Consider the following 21,301-nt stretch of genomic DNA (forward strand, 5'->3'; position numbering starts at 1 on the left):
AGTTCACGCTGAGGCTAGGGAAGGAACTGTCTGCTTGTAAACATGGGGGGGAGGCGCCTGAGAGTCCAGAGGTGCTCAGATGACTTAAGATATCAAAGGTCAGTGGTGCGATATATCAAGTATAATCCATTTTGCCCCAGACCTTTGTCCTGTTTCTTCCTCCCTTTCACACTTGATGAAGCCTCCTCGTCCACGTTCCATCCTGTTCTCTTCCCTCCTTGTATGTCTAATCCCACACTTTTATTTCTCCTTCTCTAACTCTCACCATCATTTCTCTTTACGCCTCACTATTGCTGTTTCTGTGAAGGGACAGTGTTGCTTGGCAAAGGCCAGTGCAGCCATTGTTTGTATAACACTAACATGCAGAATACTCAGAGCCAGGATTACTTTTCACTTAAACAGAAAGGCATTTTTGCATCTCTGTGCTTCATTTGTTGTCTCTTTTTTCTCCTTTCCCGTCTCTTTTACTTTCTTTCTATCTGTAATACCTTCCTTTCTTTTCTTCCTACACCCCCATCGAGTTTCCTGCTTGTGAGTGTAGTGCCAACCTTATAGCGCTTAGGTCCTGAATAACATTCCGAAAAGTAGCATTATTAGTGCATTTTTCATACACACACACTAGGAGCCGTATGTCTCCACTTCATATGGGTTAGCAGTTATTAAACGCAGTGGCTTCAGGGCGTTGGAGGCAGATTGGGGTGGGGTTGTCACGGTATTGTTTTTAATGTGCACATCCTGTAGGGTTGTTGTTCGGCCTGCCCTGTACCCTTAGTGTCCTGTACGCATCTGTGTGCTGCCTTCATGCACACTCTCCACAGTATCCACTTGTCTGACAGTCGCCCCTTTTTTTCAAGAAATCAGGACTTCTGGCCTCAGAGTCTGTTAATTGCAGTCTGGCGCTGCACCATTCGCCCGATTTCTTGACATTGTTCTTCAAAGGATTAAATTTCTTTAAAACAGAGTCGTAAGCCCCCTCCTGTGCAGCTGCAATCGATCAATTCCAATCACTTGCCAACTTTATATTGGAAAATTCATAGAGGATTTATTTGGGGTCTCCTAGATTTATAGTGGGGGCTGCTAACCTTGGGTGTGGAATAACCGAAACACGGGCTGCCACATTTCAGAAACCTTCAGGTCTCTGTTAGAGCAAACAGGACTTTTAAAGGGACATAAATATAATGCTTCTTCAGTTCTCTAGCAAACACCTTCTCATGAACACATTTTCACTCAAACGCACGCACCCAATTTATACTCACACACACATTTCTCTTGCACATGCTTTCTGACACCCCTCCCTTCTCTCACACACAGTTTCACCCTCACAGACACACACTCTCGCTAAAGCTTTCTCACGCACAATCTCAGCTTGCCCTATCTGATACATTCCATCCCTAGTGACCCTCTACATTTTGGTGAAAGAAAACAATAAATGTATTCTCCCCTTAAATATGTTGCTCTAGGCAACCCCCAACTTTGGGAAGAATTCCAAGTTAAAGAACATTACTTATAAGGTCCCAAAGGTGAGAGCGATTTCATTGCAAATGCTTGTTGAACTTACCACTAGTGGTAGTTTATCCACCTACCTGCTAGGGCACAATCAGAAAATTTAAATAGATACTGTGAATAATGAATATTGAAATGAGAACCTAAATTCCACTTTTTTTATGTTAGTATCTTGCCCATCCCCAAATTTGGTATTTAGTTGTTCCTAACATTGTATTTTATATATTGCATTTTATTGCTATTATGAGGGCCTGTATCTATGGACCAATGGGGAAGCATTTCTGATCAGAATATCCTGTTATTGAAAATAATCCAGCTATTCAGTGGTGTAACATAGGGCCATGCAGCCCCTACCTTGTGGGGGGCAAGCTCAAGGGACCCCTCAGTACAGTAGCCTGACCTGAGAATTCCTGTTTGAGTCTGGAGGGTGGTCCCTGCAAGTACCTTGCAGGGGGGCCCCTCAAGTGTTGTTACGCCACTTCTGGGATTGAACCATTCCTATCAAATGTGACTCTACATTTCATTGTGAAGAATTAATTTCCTGGCAGAAATATCTGATATTTGGGAAGGCTATTGTCATTATCTGAGAGTGGGCTCATGGTAGCCCAGCTTTTGGATTCTCTCCGGGTCAGTAATATTATTACAGAGTGATGCCCCAAATACTCATTAGCTTTCAATAAAGGCGGACCGCTATTTCTCAAGGTTTTCAAAAGAACTCTTGGGGGTCGATTCCGATTCGGGAAAAACCGCTCCGAATAGCCGTTCGGAGCGTTTTTCCCGTACGAATCGTACCCTGCAACGTCCCCCGTACGTACGACAAAGTACGATTCGTACCAGGAGCCGTACTCCGTACGAGTCGTACAAGACACCGTATTACTCTAATCTCCGTACGATTCTCCCTCGGAACCTGCTGTACGTGACATCTGTACGGTTCGCGGCTGGTTTTTACGACCCAGCAAGTACGATACGTGTCGGGTACGCACTGTACAACCCTTTTTCTACGGGAGCTGAAAACAGCCGTAAAAGCAGAGTTCGTGCTGAAACAGGTACAGAACGGCCCCCCGGGTACGGTGCGTACCCCCCATGATCGCAGGGGTACGCACCGTACCCCTGCGATCATGGGGTGTACGAGCCGTACCCCCATTGTACGATCGGTGTACGAGCCGTACCCCCATTGTACGATCGGTGTATGAGCCGTACCCCCATTGTACGATCGGTGTACGAGCCGTACCCCCATTGTACGATCGGTGTACGAGCCGTACCCCATGTACGATCGGTGTACGAGCCGTACCCCCATTGTACGAACGGTGTACGAGCCGTACCGCATGTACGATCGGTGTACGAGCCGTACCCCCATTGTACGATCGGTGTACGAGCCGTACCCCATGTACGATGGGGGTACGGCTCGTACACCGATCGTACATGGGGTACGGCTCGTAGACCGATCGTACATGGGGTACGGCGCGTACACCGATTGTACACCGATCGTACAATGGGGGTACGGCTCGTACACCGATCGTACACCGATCGTACAATGGGGGTACGGCTCGTACACCCCATGATCGCAGGGGTACGTGCCGTACCCCTGCAATCATGGGGGGGTACGCGCTGTACGGGGTGTATGTAATTGTGCACTTTTCCGTACGAATCGCCCTTACCTGACGTGGACCGTACGAATCGCGTCCTGATTCCCCGGTCCGGATCGTACTCGTCGGGTCGTACGGCGTGTGTACGAGTCGTACAGTTCACAGTCTCAGCCTTGCAATACGTACGGATCGCGACGATTCGGACGGATTCAGGGAATGCGGATCGTACTACGCAACTCGGACGGGCGGGTACGATTCGTACGGAAAGGGCTACGAATACGAATTGTACGGTGGATTCTTTTACCGGATCGGAATCAAGCCCTTGGTGTGTCCCTTTTGCCCTCTAGATTTCTTTCCTTTTGGCTAGCCTGGTATATAATGCTGAACAAGTTTCCAACTAAAACTCAACTGTTTTCTTACATTTTTATTTTAGTACATAGTTTTTAAATAAGCATTTCCCCCTGCATGTTGAGGCATGGATTAAAAAAGTTGAACATGATGCCTCTTTCTTAGGTCTAGCCATTGACTCTGCAGCAGTGATAGCTGGTAACTTTTGAAAGTGGTGGTGCGCATAAAAGTTAAATATGGTCATAACTGTAAGGTATTTTGTTGCATATAACTATAAATACATCACCTCTGCAAATGAATCTAATTCTGCAGCGTATTGCAATAAAATAAACATAAACTTACCTTGCTGATCCTCTTCACTAGCGCACGTTCTGAAGCAAATCTTTGCACTATAAAACCACCCATGATCAAATCCTTCCACCCTGCGTGCTGGTTGATTATAAAAGATAGATATTTTGGACAATAGAGTCCCAGGCAATCCAATCACTGCTCTCCTGCTGCTTAAAGTACTAGGCAAAATGAGTACAGTGCCTTTAACTGGCTGGGACACGGAAACACAGAGCTGCATCGAGGGCTGGGTATAGGGCGGTGCGACCAGTGCCACCGCACCAGGTACTGACTTTGTGTGGGGGCACCGTATATTATGATTTTAAAAGCTACTGCTGCTGTTATTTGCCTCCAGAAATATTCAGCCAACAATAAAAATGTCAAAATAACACCAATAATTAATGATCTTCCTGGAGAAAGAGAGAGATCAGAGGTTTGTCTAGTGGAAGTTTTGACTCATGGTATGCTTAATATGCCTGCTGCAAAGAACGTATACCATGCAGATTACAAAGAGAATATAATATAAATAGGTCAGTGGGTTTCTACTTTTGTCAGAGAGATCCTATTGTTAGTTGCTCTTTTTAAGTTAAAATCCTAATGTAGAACTTTGAGCAAAGAGCTGCATGAAAACTGCAAGATATAGGTTAGGGCGTTATGATTTTTTCCCCATCTTTCATTAAACTAATGTTGCAAAAAGGATTCATTTGGATAGAAACCAACTCTTATTATTAAAGTCAAACCCTCAACCATGGTGTTAGGTATTACATTCTAAGTTTGTGCTTCTCCAGACCAAGCACTCTTAAACCATACTGCCTACCATTATGAATGACCTGTGACTCCTACGCCTTGTTCTCATGATCTTGTGATCTGTCTTATGTAACATTTCCTATACATTTATTTACACACGTATGATTGATTTTCTCTGTTTAATCTGTGTGACACCCTACACTGGTATGAGTGGTGCTGTACAGCTGATTAAATGCATCTGACAGAGTGATTATGGAGACTTGATGGGCAGTGTGAAAGGATGGTAATGAAGGAATCTGTGGCAGAGGTGGTCATTGGGGATGCCAACAAACACTGTCGCACTGGGCACCACCAGGGCTAAAGCTGGCCTTGGCTCTGCCGGAGACCGATGGGGCTGAGTTCCTGCTCACTTCGCTCCTTGGCAGCTTTGATTGTGAAAACCTGAACTGCGCATGTCAGGCTGGCCTGAGTAAAAACACCAGCTACTCTGAAATGAGCAATTCAGTTTACAAAGCCTCTGCTGGTCCTCCCATCAACCACGCCATGTTGCAGCCTGAATTAAGGACACTACTGCGGAAGCTAATTTTTCAAGGGAAAAAATGTAACCATTCTACTTGCATCTGTTCTGACAGTCGTTAAAGATTTGTCTATTGACCAGCAACATTTATTTTGGTGGAAAATAAAACTTTCAAGCAGAAAGAGATGGCGTGAGTCACAATGATGGAATGGATGTGTAAACTATGCAATATGTAAATCATGAATTGGCACCCGTGTACTTACAAACCGTCATAATCTCACTAGCAATATTTTATATATTGTGCATGGGTTAGGCGTGTCATAAAGTACAGGAAAATGTGTATGATCAATAGATATCACATGATTTATGATTGTATTGCTGAGCATGGGGAATGCATGAATTAGACATGACCAGTGTTAAGACAAAATACTAATTTCAAATTTTCTACTGTTCTGTTCTTTCTCTAATACTCAGCTGGTGATACGAGGTAGACAGGAAAGTTGCACTCTATACATTCTCTAAACATCTGTTTGTGTTTTTACATGATGTATGCTTTATCCATCTATTCAGTACTAGATTTGGCTAATGCTTATAAAGAACATTGTTAATATGACCCCTACCTATGTGCCTTTGTTTCTGACCCTTGCAGGTTGCTAATCAGCCTTTTGGCGGTGTAGGTTGAATGCATAAGTTAAATACGGCCAGTGCTGACTCGGAGGTTCATGTGCTCTTTGTTAGTTAGGAAAGCTCCTGTGCAGATGCTTTGTAACTTAGTCCTGGAGACTTTCATTCAGCACGTGGTCTCTATAAAAAAAGATAATCTTCGTTGTTTAGTTAATATATGAATTCACAGTAGATTGTTCATTATATATGCCCTCCGGCTGCTTTCTACTCTCCGAGGAAGATGTTTGGTCTGGCTTGCTGCAAGCATTGTGCGGCCTAAGACAACAGCTACACTCTGATTAAAGCCAAGCCTTTCTTCTGCTCTAGGCCTGCATCTCGCTTGCTGTAGAATTAGGCATTCAAGGTCAAGCTCTCAGCAACACAATCAGAAGCAGGCAGATGCAGGCATTTCAGCCCCAGATTCTTGAATAAGTTGGCATTCCAGTTGAAATGGAAGTGCACATTGTACATTTGCGGATGGCTGCTTGTTACCCGTCGATCGATCTTTTTTTGAGAATCGATGTTAGGGGCAGGTCGTCATAAAACAATGCCATGAGAGAATATGTGTGCCCATATGCAAAAGCACCCTATCTCCCTAGAATGGGCGCAACTGATGCACCAATTTACCCACATAACAGCACAGCCAGGGACCCTCCCCAACCACCTCCCAAGCACAGTCCCCATTGGGCTCCAGCAGAGACAGATAGGAGATAATGCACAAATAACTACTGATACCTAGAAAGATCATTACAATGACACCAACTTTATCTCCCCCAAGAGATACATAGATTACCTTCCGCGAATGCCACCCATAGAGATCCTACCGCAGTCCACAGCACTTACCCAGAATAGACTTTTCCACACTAGAAACTCTTCAGCAATATCCCCCAGTTCATTCTCTTTGAGTTAACAGTTTTTCTCTATGTCAGAGGTTCCGATTCTGATACACAGTTTATAGGAATACACATACCTAATGCCTGGTGAGGGACACCACAAGGATATATGGAAGAGTCACACTGAGTCCCCCTCTCCTCTCTTTCTCTTTTCTTTCCTAATTTCACCCTTCTCTCTCCGAGGGTAATACAAGAGTTCACCACAGCCAGTTACGCCACGATACCGATCAGGACCGCATGCACAGCCTACCACACATGTCTGCAGATAAGCCTATTGTAACCCCAACGGCGTTAATAGTATATCTGTATTGCCCTCACTGTTTCGGTACTGTACTGTATATACAATAATCTTCTAATAAAATTCTGTGAAATAAAAAAAATAAAAAAGAAGGCCTGGGACATCTTACAGCAGTTCCATTGTCTGTTCACAATTGTGGTTGTCTTGTTATGTTGCAAAATAGTGAATTCAATAGACAGACACAGCCAACACATACCCCTGAACCCTGTTCAGTAAACAAGGCACCCTTAATCCCCCTCCATACTCATGAATGGCAATGTTGCCATTTTTTGAACAATCCCACATTGTACAAGGGCATGAGTGCTGTGTGGTGGCTCTCCTGTCTTGCTCAAGGGAAGTGGTGGATGTAAGCCACCCCGCCTTGCAAAAAGGTGTGGGTAAATTTGTCACCTTTTTAGTTTATAAGACCTTATAACAAAGTTACCTTTAGTGCATCTTTAACCCCTTCGATGCTGATGACGAGCTCAGCTCGTCATCACCCACGGGGGTCGTGTGCTGATGACGAGCTGAGCTCGTCATGGTGCCACTAAAATGGCATTTTCCAGCACACAGCGGGAAAATGCCTAGCATCCAAGTGGTTAAATGTACGTAAACATACACAGGTTTATTAGGTTCATAGGAACAGTGACTTGCCTATAGAATATGTATTCATTGCCTATGGCGTCTCTTCACTTTCCTGTCACAAGAAAGTGAGGAACACTGCACCTGGTTTTGTTTGTGCCACAAGATGACCACTGACACCTGCCAACTAAAAGAGGCTGAGAGCTGCAGCACAAATAAATGGAATATACACATATGTCATTATCTGTGTGTTATTGAGTATAGTTGACTGCATCATTTTATAACATTCATTTTTCTTTCTTCTTTAATGCATTTAGGATATTATTATGAAATACCTTCAATTGGAGCAATTCGAATTAACACACAGGCAAGTTAATCCAGTTTATATGTTTCATTTAAGATATTGGAATATGGCTATGAAATATATTTGAAAGTAATATTCAATCAGAATATATCTTCTTATCTGAAAAGCAAACGAAACAATATTTCAAGTGCAGACCATACATGTCAGGGTATGGTTACTTTGCCAATGGGAGATTTTGATTTATTAATGCATTTCTGTGTTCATTTGTTATATACCCATATCATCATAAGGCTGTTTCAGCGTACTAATGAATCGAGTGGTGAGGCAGGGGTGAGATAATCAAAATGTCAATAAGGATGACATTTGCATCCCTTAAGCTACACGTACCAGACTAGAATGGGGGTCAACACTGTTCTAAATGCAGTATGTCAGGTCTCATTGTGTGATGGTGTGAACACGATTTTCAAGGACAATCAAAGCTCATGTTAAAAGTATCCAGTAGAATCTCTACTTTCCCCTAATAAAAAACATTTTATGGCATTTTTTGTAATTTAGTGCCATATCATTGCAAATATTGCTCCCTTGTCTTATGGATGCCATATACCTGAAGGTGTGGTAGAGAGTTCTATAGGCATATTCTGTATAGTTGAAACATATAACTACATAACGTTTATTTAAGGCTGTCAGATACCTAAATGATTTTGTGAAGTCTAATGTTGGCATCAGTGTGGCTTGCAGGGTTGGAAACATCCACAGGTATCCAGGTGTGGAGTCATAGATTGTTTTGTGACCAAAGGAGAAAGCTGCCTTTTTTATCAGAAGCCATGTGATTGACTGAAGTGTTAGGGGTGATGTGGGGACAATGCTTCAAACCAAAGATGATCCTGGTACTGTGGTTCTGGACCCACTGTTGAATTTTAGCATTGAATTGGTAAGTCTGTACAGATTACATTGCGAAAGTAGATTTGTGACATGGCACGTGAAAAGGGTAAACTGTACTTCAGTAGCCTTAGGTGATACAATGGAGAGTTTACAATGCCATTCAATTGTTGACAAAATAGAGTTCAGAGTCGAAGATGGAAACAGGATTTCATATTGGGAATAGCAGGGGTCGTGCGTCCAATGCAAGTACTACATCTCTGTCTTAGAAGTATGAGAGTGGAGGCAAATTTAAATCGTCCTACCTGAATGTGGAGGAAGCAATTTATGTCTGATAAATGTGTAAAAATTGTTTATAGTACCTTGAGGTGAAGATGGTTATCATGAGTGTATATGTGGTACCCAATGTCATAGCAGGATCAGGTTTAGAAGGGTCATGTAGAAATTGAGGGTGCTAAATGATAGGGTGACTGCCTGTGGTTTTTGATATCTGAAAGTGATGCAAAGTCTTCTAGCATTTAACTTGGGGTAATGACTCAAGAGCTATTTTAGTTTTAATAGCTCATATGCAATTGGAGACAGTGTTATAGATTGTTCAAACGTACACTATTTTAGTACATAAGGAAGAGAAGCGAAAGACAGAGGTCGATTCGATGCTATAAAATAAAACATAGACAAGGAAGAAATATAGCATATGTTTGAATGGCATGTTCAACTCGATAATTCTACTATTATTAGCACAAATTAATGTGAGTCTTGAGGGTGAGTCTTCTTTTACAGCTATTACTACAGGTTTTCATCAGAACTGTAACGCGATTGTAGGAGAGAGTTTTCTTTGTCTGGACAAGTGAGTCACCTAGACACAAAGAACATTGCTGGCGACGAGGTGTGCTATCGTGTGCCCAGCAGGACTGAAGAAAAGAAGAGCTGCTGCACATTTGTGAGGGATAAATGACGACATCATCGAGACCAGGAGCCCACCCTGTCTCGTGGATACAGGAGAAAACGGCATGGGAGCCCATCCCGACCGCCACCAAGCAAAGAGAAGGACCGTCTGCATCACCGGGTAAGCAGACTGGAAAGCGGAGCAAGCACGCGAGTTAAAAATAATAAAACGCGAGATATCTCGAGAAGAGTGGCGGCCATCTTGGAATCAGGCGGCCAGAGCCAATCAACACGAAGGAAAATCAGGCGGCAATTTTGGAGTCAGGCAGCGCTCCGATTGGTCGAGAAGTCTCGCGAGACCACCGGTGGCTATTTTGAAGTCAGGCAAACGGACCAATGAGAAGACAGAACAGCGCGGCGGCCATTTTAAAGTCAGGAAAACACTAGAAAAGCTGGGAAAGTGCCGATTTGAGCACCAGAAAGAAAAGAAACACAGGCAAAAGCAAGAATAGGATCAGAAAGTGATACAAAACAGACACAATAAAGAGAAAAGGACCAAAGAAAACAGAAACAAACAGGAAACAATAAAAGAGTGCCAGGAAGAGCACAGAAAAACAAGCACAAGACAAAGGGAACTAACAAAAAAAAAAGAGATGGCAGATCCTAAACCAGAAAGACAAAGTGCACAATATAGAAGACCACTACCATTCAACTTATCTGAGCCACAAGTAGGAATTAGATGGGAGAAGAAAATCAGATGCTTCGAGAGATACATGGAAGCGACTGATGTGATAGACGCAAAACAACTAGGCTTATTCCTAAATCTCGTAGGTGATGATGTTGAAGACCTTTTAGTGACACTGCCAAATGAGGAAATGTACACCTATAACAAACTAAAAAAGTGCCTAACAGCCAAATTAGGAATTAGATGGGAGAAGTAAATCAGATGCTTCGAGATGTCTTTGCTGGAGCATCTATGCGCATTATAAGTGCCCATAGCATAACATAGCATCTTTCCCGCAGAGAAATGTTGACTTCGAACGATACACCTTCGCGATCGCGTTTCAACAACAGGATGAAACGCTAGATGACTTTGCAACAAGACTGAGAAAGCTTGTAACACACTGTGAGTTTGACAAATTTGATAATAAACAAGCAATCAGGCTGCGTATCATTGAGGGCTGCCGCGACACGGAGTTCGGTGCAAGGATTCTGAAGGAACCAACATCACTAGAGAACATCTTGTCACTAGGAAATGGAGCGAGGAAAAGATAAACGAGTGGAACAAGCACACCGCATAACAAATAACAATCGCGCAGGCGGCTGGAAAAAAGACAGGAATGAACAGGCAGCAAAGAAACAACCTGAAGGAACATGCTACAGGTGTGGACTTGAATTTCCACATCGAGGCACATGCCCAGCATTTGGCCAGACGTGCAGGAAATGCAATGGGAGGAATCACTATGCCAGTATGTGTCAAGGAGTACATTTCAGGAATGACAGAGGAAGAATGGGGACACCACGAGTGTTGATAAGCAGGCATGTCAGGCATGTTGAACCAGGAAAAAGGAGCTCATCACTAGAGTCAGGTGAAGAAAGGAAGAAGAAAAGACTGAACGACTACATCTTATGTTGGGTGTTACTGCAGAATCAACTGATGAGGATGAAAAAGAAGAAAGAATATGACTGGTAGACAAAAGCAAAATGAAAAAGACAGAATCTGTGACCATAAGCGTAGGATCACACAAAACAAAGTTTGTCCTGGACAGAGGTGCAACATGTAATATCATGTGTGTGTCGGAATACGAAAAGATGAAAATAAAGCCAACAATGAGACCGTCACAAGTTGAAGTCTCCACTTGGGGGTCCCGGAAACCAGTGACAAACATGGGAAAATTTACAGAAGAACTGACATACAAAGACCAAAAGATCAAAGAAGACATCCATGTGCTGAAGGGTGACATCCCAGCACCATGCCTATTGAGCAACATCACGGCTCAGATAATGGGTCTCATGGCTATTACATACAACATGTCAGAGAAAAGAAGCATCCTGAAGGAATACCCCAAGCTACTGCAGGGACTAGGAAAATTGAAAGTGCGCCAAATAATGCTACACATTGACGAAACAGTCAGGCCAATAGCGCAACACCATCGGAGAGTGTCCATACACCTGCAGCCAGAAGTAGAGGAAGAACTTGAAGCACTCCTCAGGCAAGACATCATAGAACCAGCAGAAGGACCAATCCCATGGGTTTCACCAATCGTGGCCATGCCAAAGAAGGACACATCAAAAATAAGAATATGTGTCAACATGAGGATACCAAACAAGGCAATTGAACATGAGAGGCATCCCGGACCACATCTTGATGATATGATCAGCTGCCTAACAGGCACAAGACGTTTCTCAAAACTAGACTTATGCAAGGGATACCACCAGCTAGAACTAGATCAAACAATCAATCAATCACGGCATTTGTAAAGCGCTCTACTCACCCGGGAGGGTCTCAAGGCGCTGGGGGAGGTGTAAGTTACTGCTCGAACAGCCAGGTCTTGAGCTGCTTCCTGAAGGAGAGATGGTCTTGGGTTCACCGAAGGTGGGTGGGGAGGGAGTTCCAAGTCTTGGCTGCCAGGTAGGAGAAGGATCTTCCTCCGGCGGTGGCTCTGCGGATGCGTGGAACGGTGGCGAGTGCGTGGCTGGTCGATCGTAGCTGGCGGGTGGGCGTGTAGAAGGTCATGCGGTCGTTGAGGTACTTGGGGCCCAGGTTGTGGAGAGCCTTGTGTGCGTGGGTGAGGAGTCTGAACGTGATTCTCTTGCTGACGGGGAGCCACTGCAGGTCTCTCAGGTGTCCAGAGATGTGGCTGTGTTGGGGGATGTCGAGGATGAGTCGTGCGGAGGCGTTCTGGATGCGTTGGAGTCTTTTTTGAAGTTTGGCTGTGGTTCCGGTGTAGAGGGTGTTCCCGTAGTCTAGTCGGCTGGAGACGAGTGCCTGGGTGACGGTCTTCCTGGTTTCCGTAGGGATCCATCTGAAGATCTTGCGGATCATGCACAGGGTGTTAAAGCACGAGGCTGAGACGGCGTTGACTTGTCTGGTCATTGACAGGGAGGAGTCCAGGATGAAGCCCAGGTTTCATGCGTGGTCCGTTGGTTTGGGAGCGGTGCCCAGGGCCGGGGGCCACCAGGAGTCGTCCCAGGCGGAGGGTGCTGATCCCAGGATGAGGATTTCCGTCTTGTTCAGTTTAAGGCGGCTGTTTCTCTTCCTGTCGGCGACGTCTTTCATACCTTTGTGTAGGTTGGCTCTGGCGGTGGTGAGGTCGTTGATGAGGGAGAGGATGAGCTGGGTGTCGTCGACATAGGAGATGATGTTGAGGTTGTGCTGGCGTGCGATGGCAGCGAGGGGGCTCATGTAGACGTTGAAGAGGGTGGGGCTGAGTGATGATCCTTGTGGTACGCCGCAGATGACTTCGATGGCCTCGGATCTGAACGGAGGGAGGCGGACTCTCTGGGTTCTTCCGGTGAGGAACAAGATGATCCACTCCAGCGCTTTCTCTCGGATTCCGACGTTGCTGAGGCACTAGGGTGCGGTGGCAGACGGTGTCGAATGCTGCAGAGAGGTCCAGGAGGATGAGGGCCGCTGTTTACCCGTTGTCTATCAGGGTTCTGATGTCGTCGGTGGCTGCGATTAGGGCGGTCTCGGTGCTGTGGTTGGCCCGAAACCCGGACTGCGAGGGATCGAGGGATCCGTTTGTCTCGAGGAAGGCGGCAAGCTGTTTGTTGACGGTCTTCTCGATGACTTTGGCCGAAAAAGGAAGGAGTGAGATGGGCCGGTAGCTCTTGAGGTCAGTGGGGTCAGCCGTCGGTTTCTTCAGGAGGGCGGTCAGCTCGGCGTGCTTCCAGCTCTCCCGGAAGGTGGCGGTATGGAAGGAGGAGTTGATGGTGTCTCGGAGATGGGGTGCGATGGTGGCGTCAGCTTTGTTGAAGACATGGTGGGGACACGGGTCAGTTGGTGATCCGGAGTGGATGGGGTTCATCGTGCGGGTGGTGTCTTCGGTGCTGATCGGGGTCCAGTTGCAGAGGGTGGTGGTGGCGGGCGCTGGTTTGGTGGTGGGGTGCGTGGTCTGTGCGTCAAAGCTGTTGTGTATGTCGGCGATCTTGCGGTGGAAGAATGAGGCGAGTGAGTTGCAGAGGTCTTGCGAGGAAGTGATGTCGTTGTTTCTGGCGCTGGGGTTGGAGAACTCTTTGACGATGCTGAAGAGTTCCTTGCTGTCGTGGGTGTTGTTGTCCAGTCGTTCTTTGAATGCCGTCTTCTTGGTGGCGCGGATCAGCTGATGGTGTTTGCGGATGGCGTGCTTGAGGGCGGCCCTGTTGTCTGTGGTGTGGTCTAGTCGCCAGGATTTCTCGAGAGTGCAGCAGTTCTTCTAGGATTCCTTGAGTTCGTCTGTGAACCAGGAGGTTTTCTTGTTGTCGGGTCTGCTGGGAGGGTTCTTTAGTGGTGCGAGGTCATCGGCGCAGGCGGTCAGCCACTTGGTGAGGTTGCTGGCTGCTTCGTTGGGGTCCGTTGTGCTGGTCGGAGTGTTCTGGCTGAGGGAGGCGGTGAGCTGCTCGGAGGTGATCTTGCTCCAGCTTCGGCGGAGGACCTGTTGCTGAAGCTGAAGTGGACGCAGCTGTGGTCGGTCCAGTGAAGTTCGGTGGCGTGGCTGAAGGAGATGTGCTTGCTGGATGAGAAGACGGGGTCAAGCGTGTGACCGTCGTAGTGGGTGGGGGTGTTCACCAGTTGCTTGAGTTTGAGGTTGGCGAGGTTGTCCAGCAGGGCAGTGGTGTTTCTGCCGTTGTTGTTCTCCAGGTGAAAGTTGAGGTCCCCTAGGAGGATGTAGTCGGCGGAGGGCAGGGTGTGCGGGCTGATGAAGTCTGCGATGTCTTCGCTGAATTGTGTGCGTGGACCAGGTGGTCTGTAGATGAGGGTGCCGCGGAGGGTGGTCTTGGGGTCAGTGTGTATCTGGAAGTGCAGGTGTTCGGCGGCGGTGAAGGTTTCGTCGGAGTTAGTCGTGATGCGGATGGTGTTCCTGTGTACGATGGCGATGCCTCCTCCCGCCTGGTTGACGCGGCCCTTCCGGGTGATCTTGTATCTGTCCGGGATAGCTATGGCGATGTTGGGCACTGAGGAGGCGTTCATCCAGGTTTCGGTGAGGAAGGCCATGTCCGGTGCTGTCGTGTCGAGCAGGTCCCAGAGTTCCACAGCATGCCTGTGGATTGAGCGGGTGTTGAGTAGGCTGCACTTCAGGTTGTTGCTGCTGGTGCTCGACTTGGCGGGGGTGGTGCAGGTCCGGGAGCAGGTGATTCGGCAGGCTTGGCAGGCGAAGGGTCCGTGGGTGCATCTCGGCATCTCGGGGTTGCTCGGTAGCAGGCAGGGTTCCGGCCGGCATTGAGTGTGTTGAGGGTGGCAGTGTTGTAGGTCCGTTGGGTAGTCCTCAGTCACGATACATCACAATGTTTTCCACACCTAGGTCTCTTCAGGTATAAACGCTTGAGTTTTGGAATATCGTCCGCTGCAGAGATATTTCAGGAAACCATATGACAAATAATAAGACCAGTGAAAAATAGTCTAAACTACAGAGATGACATTCTAGTTTTTGGAAAATCAAACTAGGAACATAACAAAGCATTGATAGATGTATGCTCACACCTAGAGCAGGCGGTCTGACACTAAATGAGGACAAATGTGAGCTGGAACGGGACGAATTAGTATTCTTTGGTCACATCTTCTCCAAGACTGGAATGCCGCCAGACCGCAACAAAGTCAGGACACTGGAAAAAGCGAACGAACCGAGTGATGTGGCAGAAGTGAGGTCATTCCTCGGCCTTGCAAGCTACTGTGCAAGATACATTCAAGACTTTGCCACTGTGAGTGCACCATTGAGGGAACTGACAAAACAAGGACAAAGCTTCACATGGACCGAAGACTGCAGCAAAGCTTTAAAAGAGTTCAGACATGCTGTGACGGCAGTAGACCACCTAGCATATTTTGATCCGAGGCTGTGCACTGAACTGACGGTAGATGCCAGTCTAGTGGGACTGGGAGCAATATTGGCACAACACCAACCAGGAAAAGATGCCCCAAGACACGTAGTGGCATACAGAAGCAAAAGTCTATTGGACGTAGAAAAAGGATACTCCCAGCCGGAAAAAGAAGGCTTGGCGGTAGTGTGGGCATGTGAACACTACCACATGTTCATCTACGGAAAGACGTTCACAATTATAACAGATCACCAAGCACTGATAACGATATATGGAAATCCAAATGCAAAGATACCACCCAGGATAGAGAGGTGGGGGATAAGGCTAATGGACTACAACTTCAAAATAATACACAAACCAGGGAAGGAACACAATCCAGCTGACTATGTATCAAGGCACCCCCTGCCACAAGCTTCCCAAGCGACAACTATGGTGGAGGAATATCTAAACTTTGCACTCAAACACAACACACCGGCAACCATAACGATGGAAGAGCTAGAACAGGAGACAAAGCAAGACATCACCATGCAAACCATAATGAAAGTGACTAAGCAGCAAAGGTGGAGGCACGTAAACAACGACAGAAAGAGTAATAAAAGAAGAACTGTTGGCGTTCAGTGAAGAACTCTCAGAAAGCCAGAACGGAATAGTGATGAGAGGCACCCGGATAGTAATGCCCCGAACACTGAGAAGAAGGACTGTAGAACTATCACACTAGTCACATCGAGGGATTGTAGCAAAAAAAAAATGCTGCGAGAAAAAGTATGGTTCCCGGGACTAGACAACATGGTAGAAGAAACTGTTATGCACTGTCACATCTGCCAAATAACGGGGCCCCCATCAAAGCCGGAGCCACTGCAAATGCCCACACTTCCAAAGGCAGTGTGGACAGAACTGGCAGCTGATTTCTATGGGCCTCTGGAAACAGTAAATTACCTACTGGTAATAATAGATGAGTTCTCCAGGTTCCCAATAGTGAGACAAGTAGCATCAACATCAGCAAACGCAACATTGCCAATCTTGGATGACATATTCGCAGCATTGGGCTCACCACAGACACTGAAGACAGACAATGGCCCACCATTCTCTGGAGAAGAATTCAAAAGGTTCATGGAATACCTTGGGATCCACCATCGAAGAATAACGCCTCTGTGGCCACAAGCAAAGGGAATGGCCGACTGGTTTATGGGAACAATCAAAAAGGCAATACAGAGGACAAAGCTAAGACAGATCTCAATTTGACAAGCACTATGCCAAGTGCTGAGAGACTATCAGAACACCCCTCACAGTTCCACAGGAAGGTGCCCCTGCTGAACTGGTGTTGGGGCGATCAAGTAGAACAAAGTTGCCCCAAGTGAAAGAAGTGGAAAGGGTGGAGCAAAAAGACATAGCTGAGAGAGACAAAGAAGCGAAAACAAAAATGAAGGCGTACGTTGAGGAGACATGCAACCGACACTAAAGTGAAAAAGGGGGACACCGTGGTAGTCCGGCAAAGACAACTACGGAAGTCAGACAGTGCATTCTCAAGAGACCTATTGACGATGACAGAAGTGAAGGGGCCAATGATAACGGCGTCAGCAAGACAATATCACATCACCCGAAATAGCTCGCACTTCAGAGAATTGAAGACAAAAGAAGAGGAGCTGACGACACCTGGGCTGAAGGAAGACACCCAAGAGGAAGCAGCACCAGAGGACATCAGAGAACAATGGCCAAGAAGAGAATGCAAGAAGACCAAAAGACTGATTGAGGAGATGTAAAGAGACGGCGGCCTGTGGAGACTCTCCCTATCTCTCTCTCTCTCTCTCTCTATATATATATATATATATATATATATATATATATATATATATATATACCTACCTATCTCTCCATGACCACAGGCAGCATCAGGCAAAATGTTTGTTTTGCATCAAGGGGGGAGATGTCATGCCCAGGACAGGGACACAAGGACCCTGGGCAGAGGGCAGAGGCCAAGGGACACCGGACACCGCTTCCGGTCCAGAGGAGGGGCAGGAAGGGACAGGGGCATTCCAAGGAGGACCTCAAGGTGAGAGGTCAAGGGACAAGACAGCTGTATCAATAATTGAATAAATTGTACCTTTATAATGACCTCGTGTCCCGCGTATTCCTGGGGCTAAAGAACACGACACATACATGCCAGGGCAATGTTTTCAAAACTCTGGCCCAAAATTCCACATTGCATATAATGTTTTAAGACTGGCTGCACGTGCCAGTCCAGTTAATTTATTTCACCTGAGAGACATTTCAAGGCATGGAGAAAGTGAGAAACCGTCCAAGGCCCCCTGGTAGAATGGTTGCTCCATTTAAAAGACTCTCTCTCTCCCCACTGTCTTTTTCTAACCCCAACTCTCTGTTTATTCCCACCTCTGTTTCTACCTATCCCTCACTCACCACGCTCTATCTTCCTACAGATCCCACTTCCTGTACATCAATAATATTTTGCTCTGCCATGTCTCCCTACATTGCTCACCATATTTATCTTTCTCTACTTCTCTCTCTACCTCCCTATAGCGTACTCCAACTTACTTCTGTCTTCCAAACCTATTGCTCTACCTCCACTCATTTCTGTCTCACCTTTCTGTATTTCATCGATTTCTTCCTCTATATTCTTGGATCACATCGGTCTCTACCTCATAAATAACAAAATTCCCACCTTTCTCTCCGCCACTCCAATTTCTTTTTTCTTCAACTCTCTAAAACTCATCACCCATAAGGACTTGAATTTGCTGTATTTGCTGCATGTAATGAATACATGTAAAGTTCTCTACTGGGTGCCCCAAAATATGTATTGTCCATGGACCCAAAGATCATTAAAATAAAAAAGTTTAACCTGACAAGGTATGCAGTTGAAAAAGACAAAAAGAGGGAGTGCATATCACCTGGAGTCCAAAAACTCCTGTTGGAAGTACTAGAGTTTCCTTGAGAAGAGTAACCTGTCCATGCTGCTAAGAGATACGCATTGCAGGTGTTTCTGCAGAAGGAGTTTGCCTAAGGGAGAGCTTAGCCCATATACTGACCAGAAGAAGCACTGATCAAATTACATGCGTAACAGCGCATGTGAAGCACTGGAGATATCAGCACTGCAAAGACATATGGTGATCCTTTGTACTTCTATTTCCTGAGTTAGTGGGCCCAGCTCCCCCAAAGTGGGTATCAAGATGATCTCCTCCTGGGCCTGTGAGAATTTAGCTAGATTGCAGGTGAAGACTAAAGCTTACATAGCCTGATGCTGTGGGCCCATAACCATAGGGGCCCCTTATACCTCTCTAACGCATGATGTGCTGAAAAGACTAAAACTGCCTCACACAATTCATGATGCATTTCGAAAACTGTACAGAGTGCCCTGAAGATTACCCTTGTGACCTATTATGTCTTATAGAGTGCAGGATCCAGCAACAACTAAACTCTCCCATCATAGCTGTTCCCTTTTCATGTGACACCTGGATGTCCTGTTATCTTGTTTGGCCACTGAAGAGTTTTGTTAAGGCCTGTGACCAGCCACGGCCGGTAGTGGGAGTACTGGCCGGGCGGTGATGTGGGAAGCGGGAGGGCAGGGTGGGGGGTAGTAATGTTTGGATTGCGGAGTTTAACAGGTAAGAAAACATATAAATACATAAAACAAATTTCGCTGCGCGCACTGCATCGCATTTGGTGATGCAGTGCATGCAACAAAATTCGTTTAATTTATTTATATGTTTACTTACCTGTTAAACTCCGTAATCCATACATTACTACCACCCACCCGGCCCCTCCCCCTCCCCATGATGTCACCGCCCAGCCAGTACTCCCACTACCGGCTGCGGATGCCTGTGACCACACCTACTTGAGCCATAACTGCTCCTCGCATGAAGGCAACTGTTCCGTGCACTGCTAAGATGTCTGGAAAAAAGGCCATTTAGGCGAAGACATGGCACACCCCTCAAATTGCAGCCTTCACACAGTGACCAAGTTAAATGGTTCCAACAAGCCCTTTAGTGGTTTGAGACATTTGATTTTCATATACTTGTCTGCCATTTAGTGTTAAGTACAGAATTGTCATAAGAGAATTTAAGGACAGCTCCTAGGGTCACAACAACCATAGACAGAAGTGGAATTGCTCAAAATACTTCATTAATCAATTTCCTTCAGTTGTCAACATGTTCCCAATGCAGTAGCAAACATATGTGTGTAGTATTGCATTATAAGTAACATAAAGTACGTTTTTGGTCAAGAAAAAGCTTTGGCTGGAAAATTGATTTATTGAGAAATATTTTGTGAGGTACTGAGTTCTAAGTCCTTAACCCCACACTGTCCCCCTGAGTATGACTTGGATTGCTTGCCTTGCGAAAGTCAAGTGTCTAAAGGAGTGTACCTGTTGCTCTGTTTTTGGATAGCATTGTGGGTCAGTCCGAGGACATTAGTGGTACATGGACTCTATACTCACAGTTGGATCCAGTAACCGATGTATCTCTTGTGGCTCCAGAACTGGTTCCAACATCCATCTGTTTGTCATTTGGGCCCATAATCTTCACCCATTTGGTGACAGAGAATATTAGAAGTGATCTCCTAGAGGGCTGAAAATGTAACTCACTCCTTGTAAAATCACAAACTAGAGCCGACTTTGCTTTAGGAAAGTTGTATGTTTGCTATTAAGAACCACAATCGCCAAATTAACTTTTTCAGTCCCTTTAAAACAAATGTGTTGCACTAGTAATATGCATTTTGAATAAAATAATTAACGAATGAATTTTTGTAAATTGTAATGAAGACATATGATTTTAAACTTGAAGCTACACTAAAGTCAGATTGATTAGGACATTGCCTGAATATAGCAAATTATGATAATGTAAATCTGCACAGAATTACTAATGCCCTGATACCGTGTCTTTTTGATTAGGAATACTTAGATGTTCTTGGGAGACCAATGGTTTTAGCTGGGGAGAAAGCCAAACAAGTTCAGTGGACCAACGTCTATTTGGATGCTCTGGTAAGATCCTTGAGTCATTTCTGGTGATCAGAATAAACTGAGAATCAGGCACACGTTCTTTAGCCACTTTCCAGCTGGTAAACTGGATTGAAACATATAGGGATTTATTAAAAAGAATACTATTGAATGCTAAATCAGTTATCAATTCAGAACATTGTAAATATTGACCATTAAATATAAATTTTGTAATTTTATGATCTCCTGGAACACTAATATCCAGCCCACCTCATTTCATGATATCAGGACAGTGCTTCCAGTTCAGCTTTGATAAAAACGACCTAATGTAGTCTGAGACCTGCAGTAATGGTATGCACCCATTGAGCCAATTAGACGAAAACTCCTGATATCATTCATTTGCAAGTTGGAAACAAGGTTAGTCTAGAAGAAGGTGAAAGAACTTACAGCGGAAATTGGCTAACGCAGTGTGGGTTAAATCTTGGTTACTGCCTCTTATGTGCTACAAACTCCTATGTGAATAAACTGAATTCTTCAATGAGCAGTTAAAGTAAACATCTTCTTTATGTTTTCTTCATAAAACTGTGACATATTGTTGTGCACATTTTAACCTGCATTTCAAGGAGCACTTTAACTTGAAGCATTTTAAATGGACTGCCATTATTGGGGCCAAATCCCCAAAAATACCATGTTCAGTATGTTCAAATTTTTTATGTGCATCAATCTTAGTGACAGTTTCTCAAAATGTTAATGCATGTTAGTATCCACTGCAAATGAGTGAGTGATGATGGAACATTGTTAAGATTCATGCAATTCATATTTGTAATTTA

General features: G+C 45.4%; 1 protein-coding gene across 2 annotated transcripts in view; it reads left to right on the plus strand.

Annotated features, from left to right (window-relative positions):
- CACNA2D1 (calcium voltage-gated channel auxiliary subunit alpha2delta 1) overlaps positions 1 to 21,301 on the plus strand; it is a 1,701,483-nt gene that overhangs the window by 1,386,751 nt on the left and 293,431 nt on the right. For both annotated transcript variants that reach the window (XM_086919803.1, XM_086919796.1), the window contains exons 14-15: positions 7,761 to 7,810; positions 20,427 to 20,516. In XM_086919803.1, the coding sequence (XP_086775929.1) occupies positions 7,761 to 7,810; positions 20,427 to 20,516 (140 nt within the window). The remainder of the gene's footprint in view (positions 1 to 7,760; positions 7,811 to 20,426; positions 20,517 to 21,301) is intronic.

The sequence above is a fragment of the Lissotriton vulgaris genome, chromosome 1_1 (assembly GCF_964263255.1).
Source record: "Lissotriton vulgaris chromosome 1_1, aLisVul1.2, whole genome shotgun sequence".
Taxonomy (NCBI): domain Eukaryota; kingdom Metazoa; phylum Chordata; class Amphibia; order Caudata; family Salamandridae; genus Lissotriton; species Lissotriton vulgaris.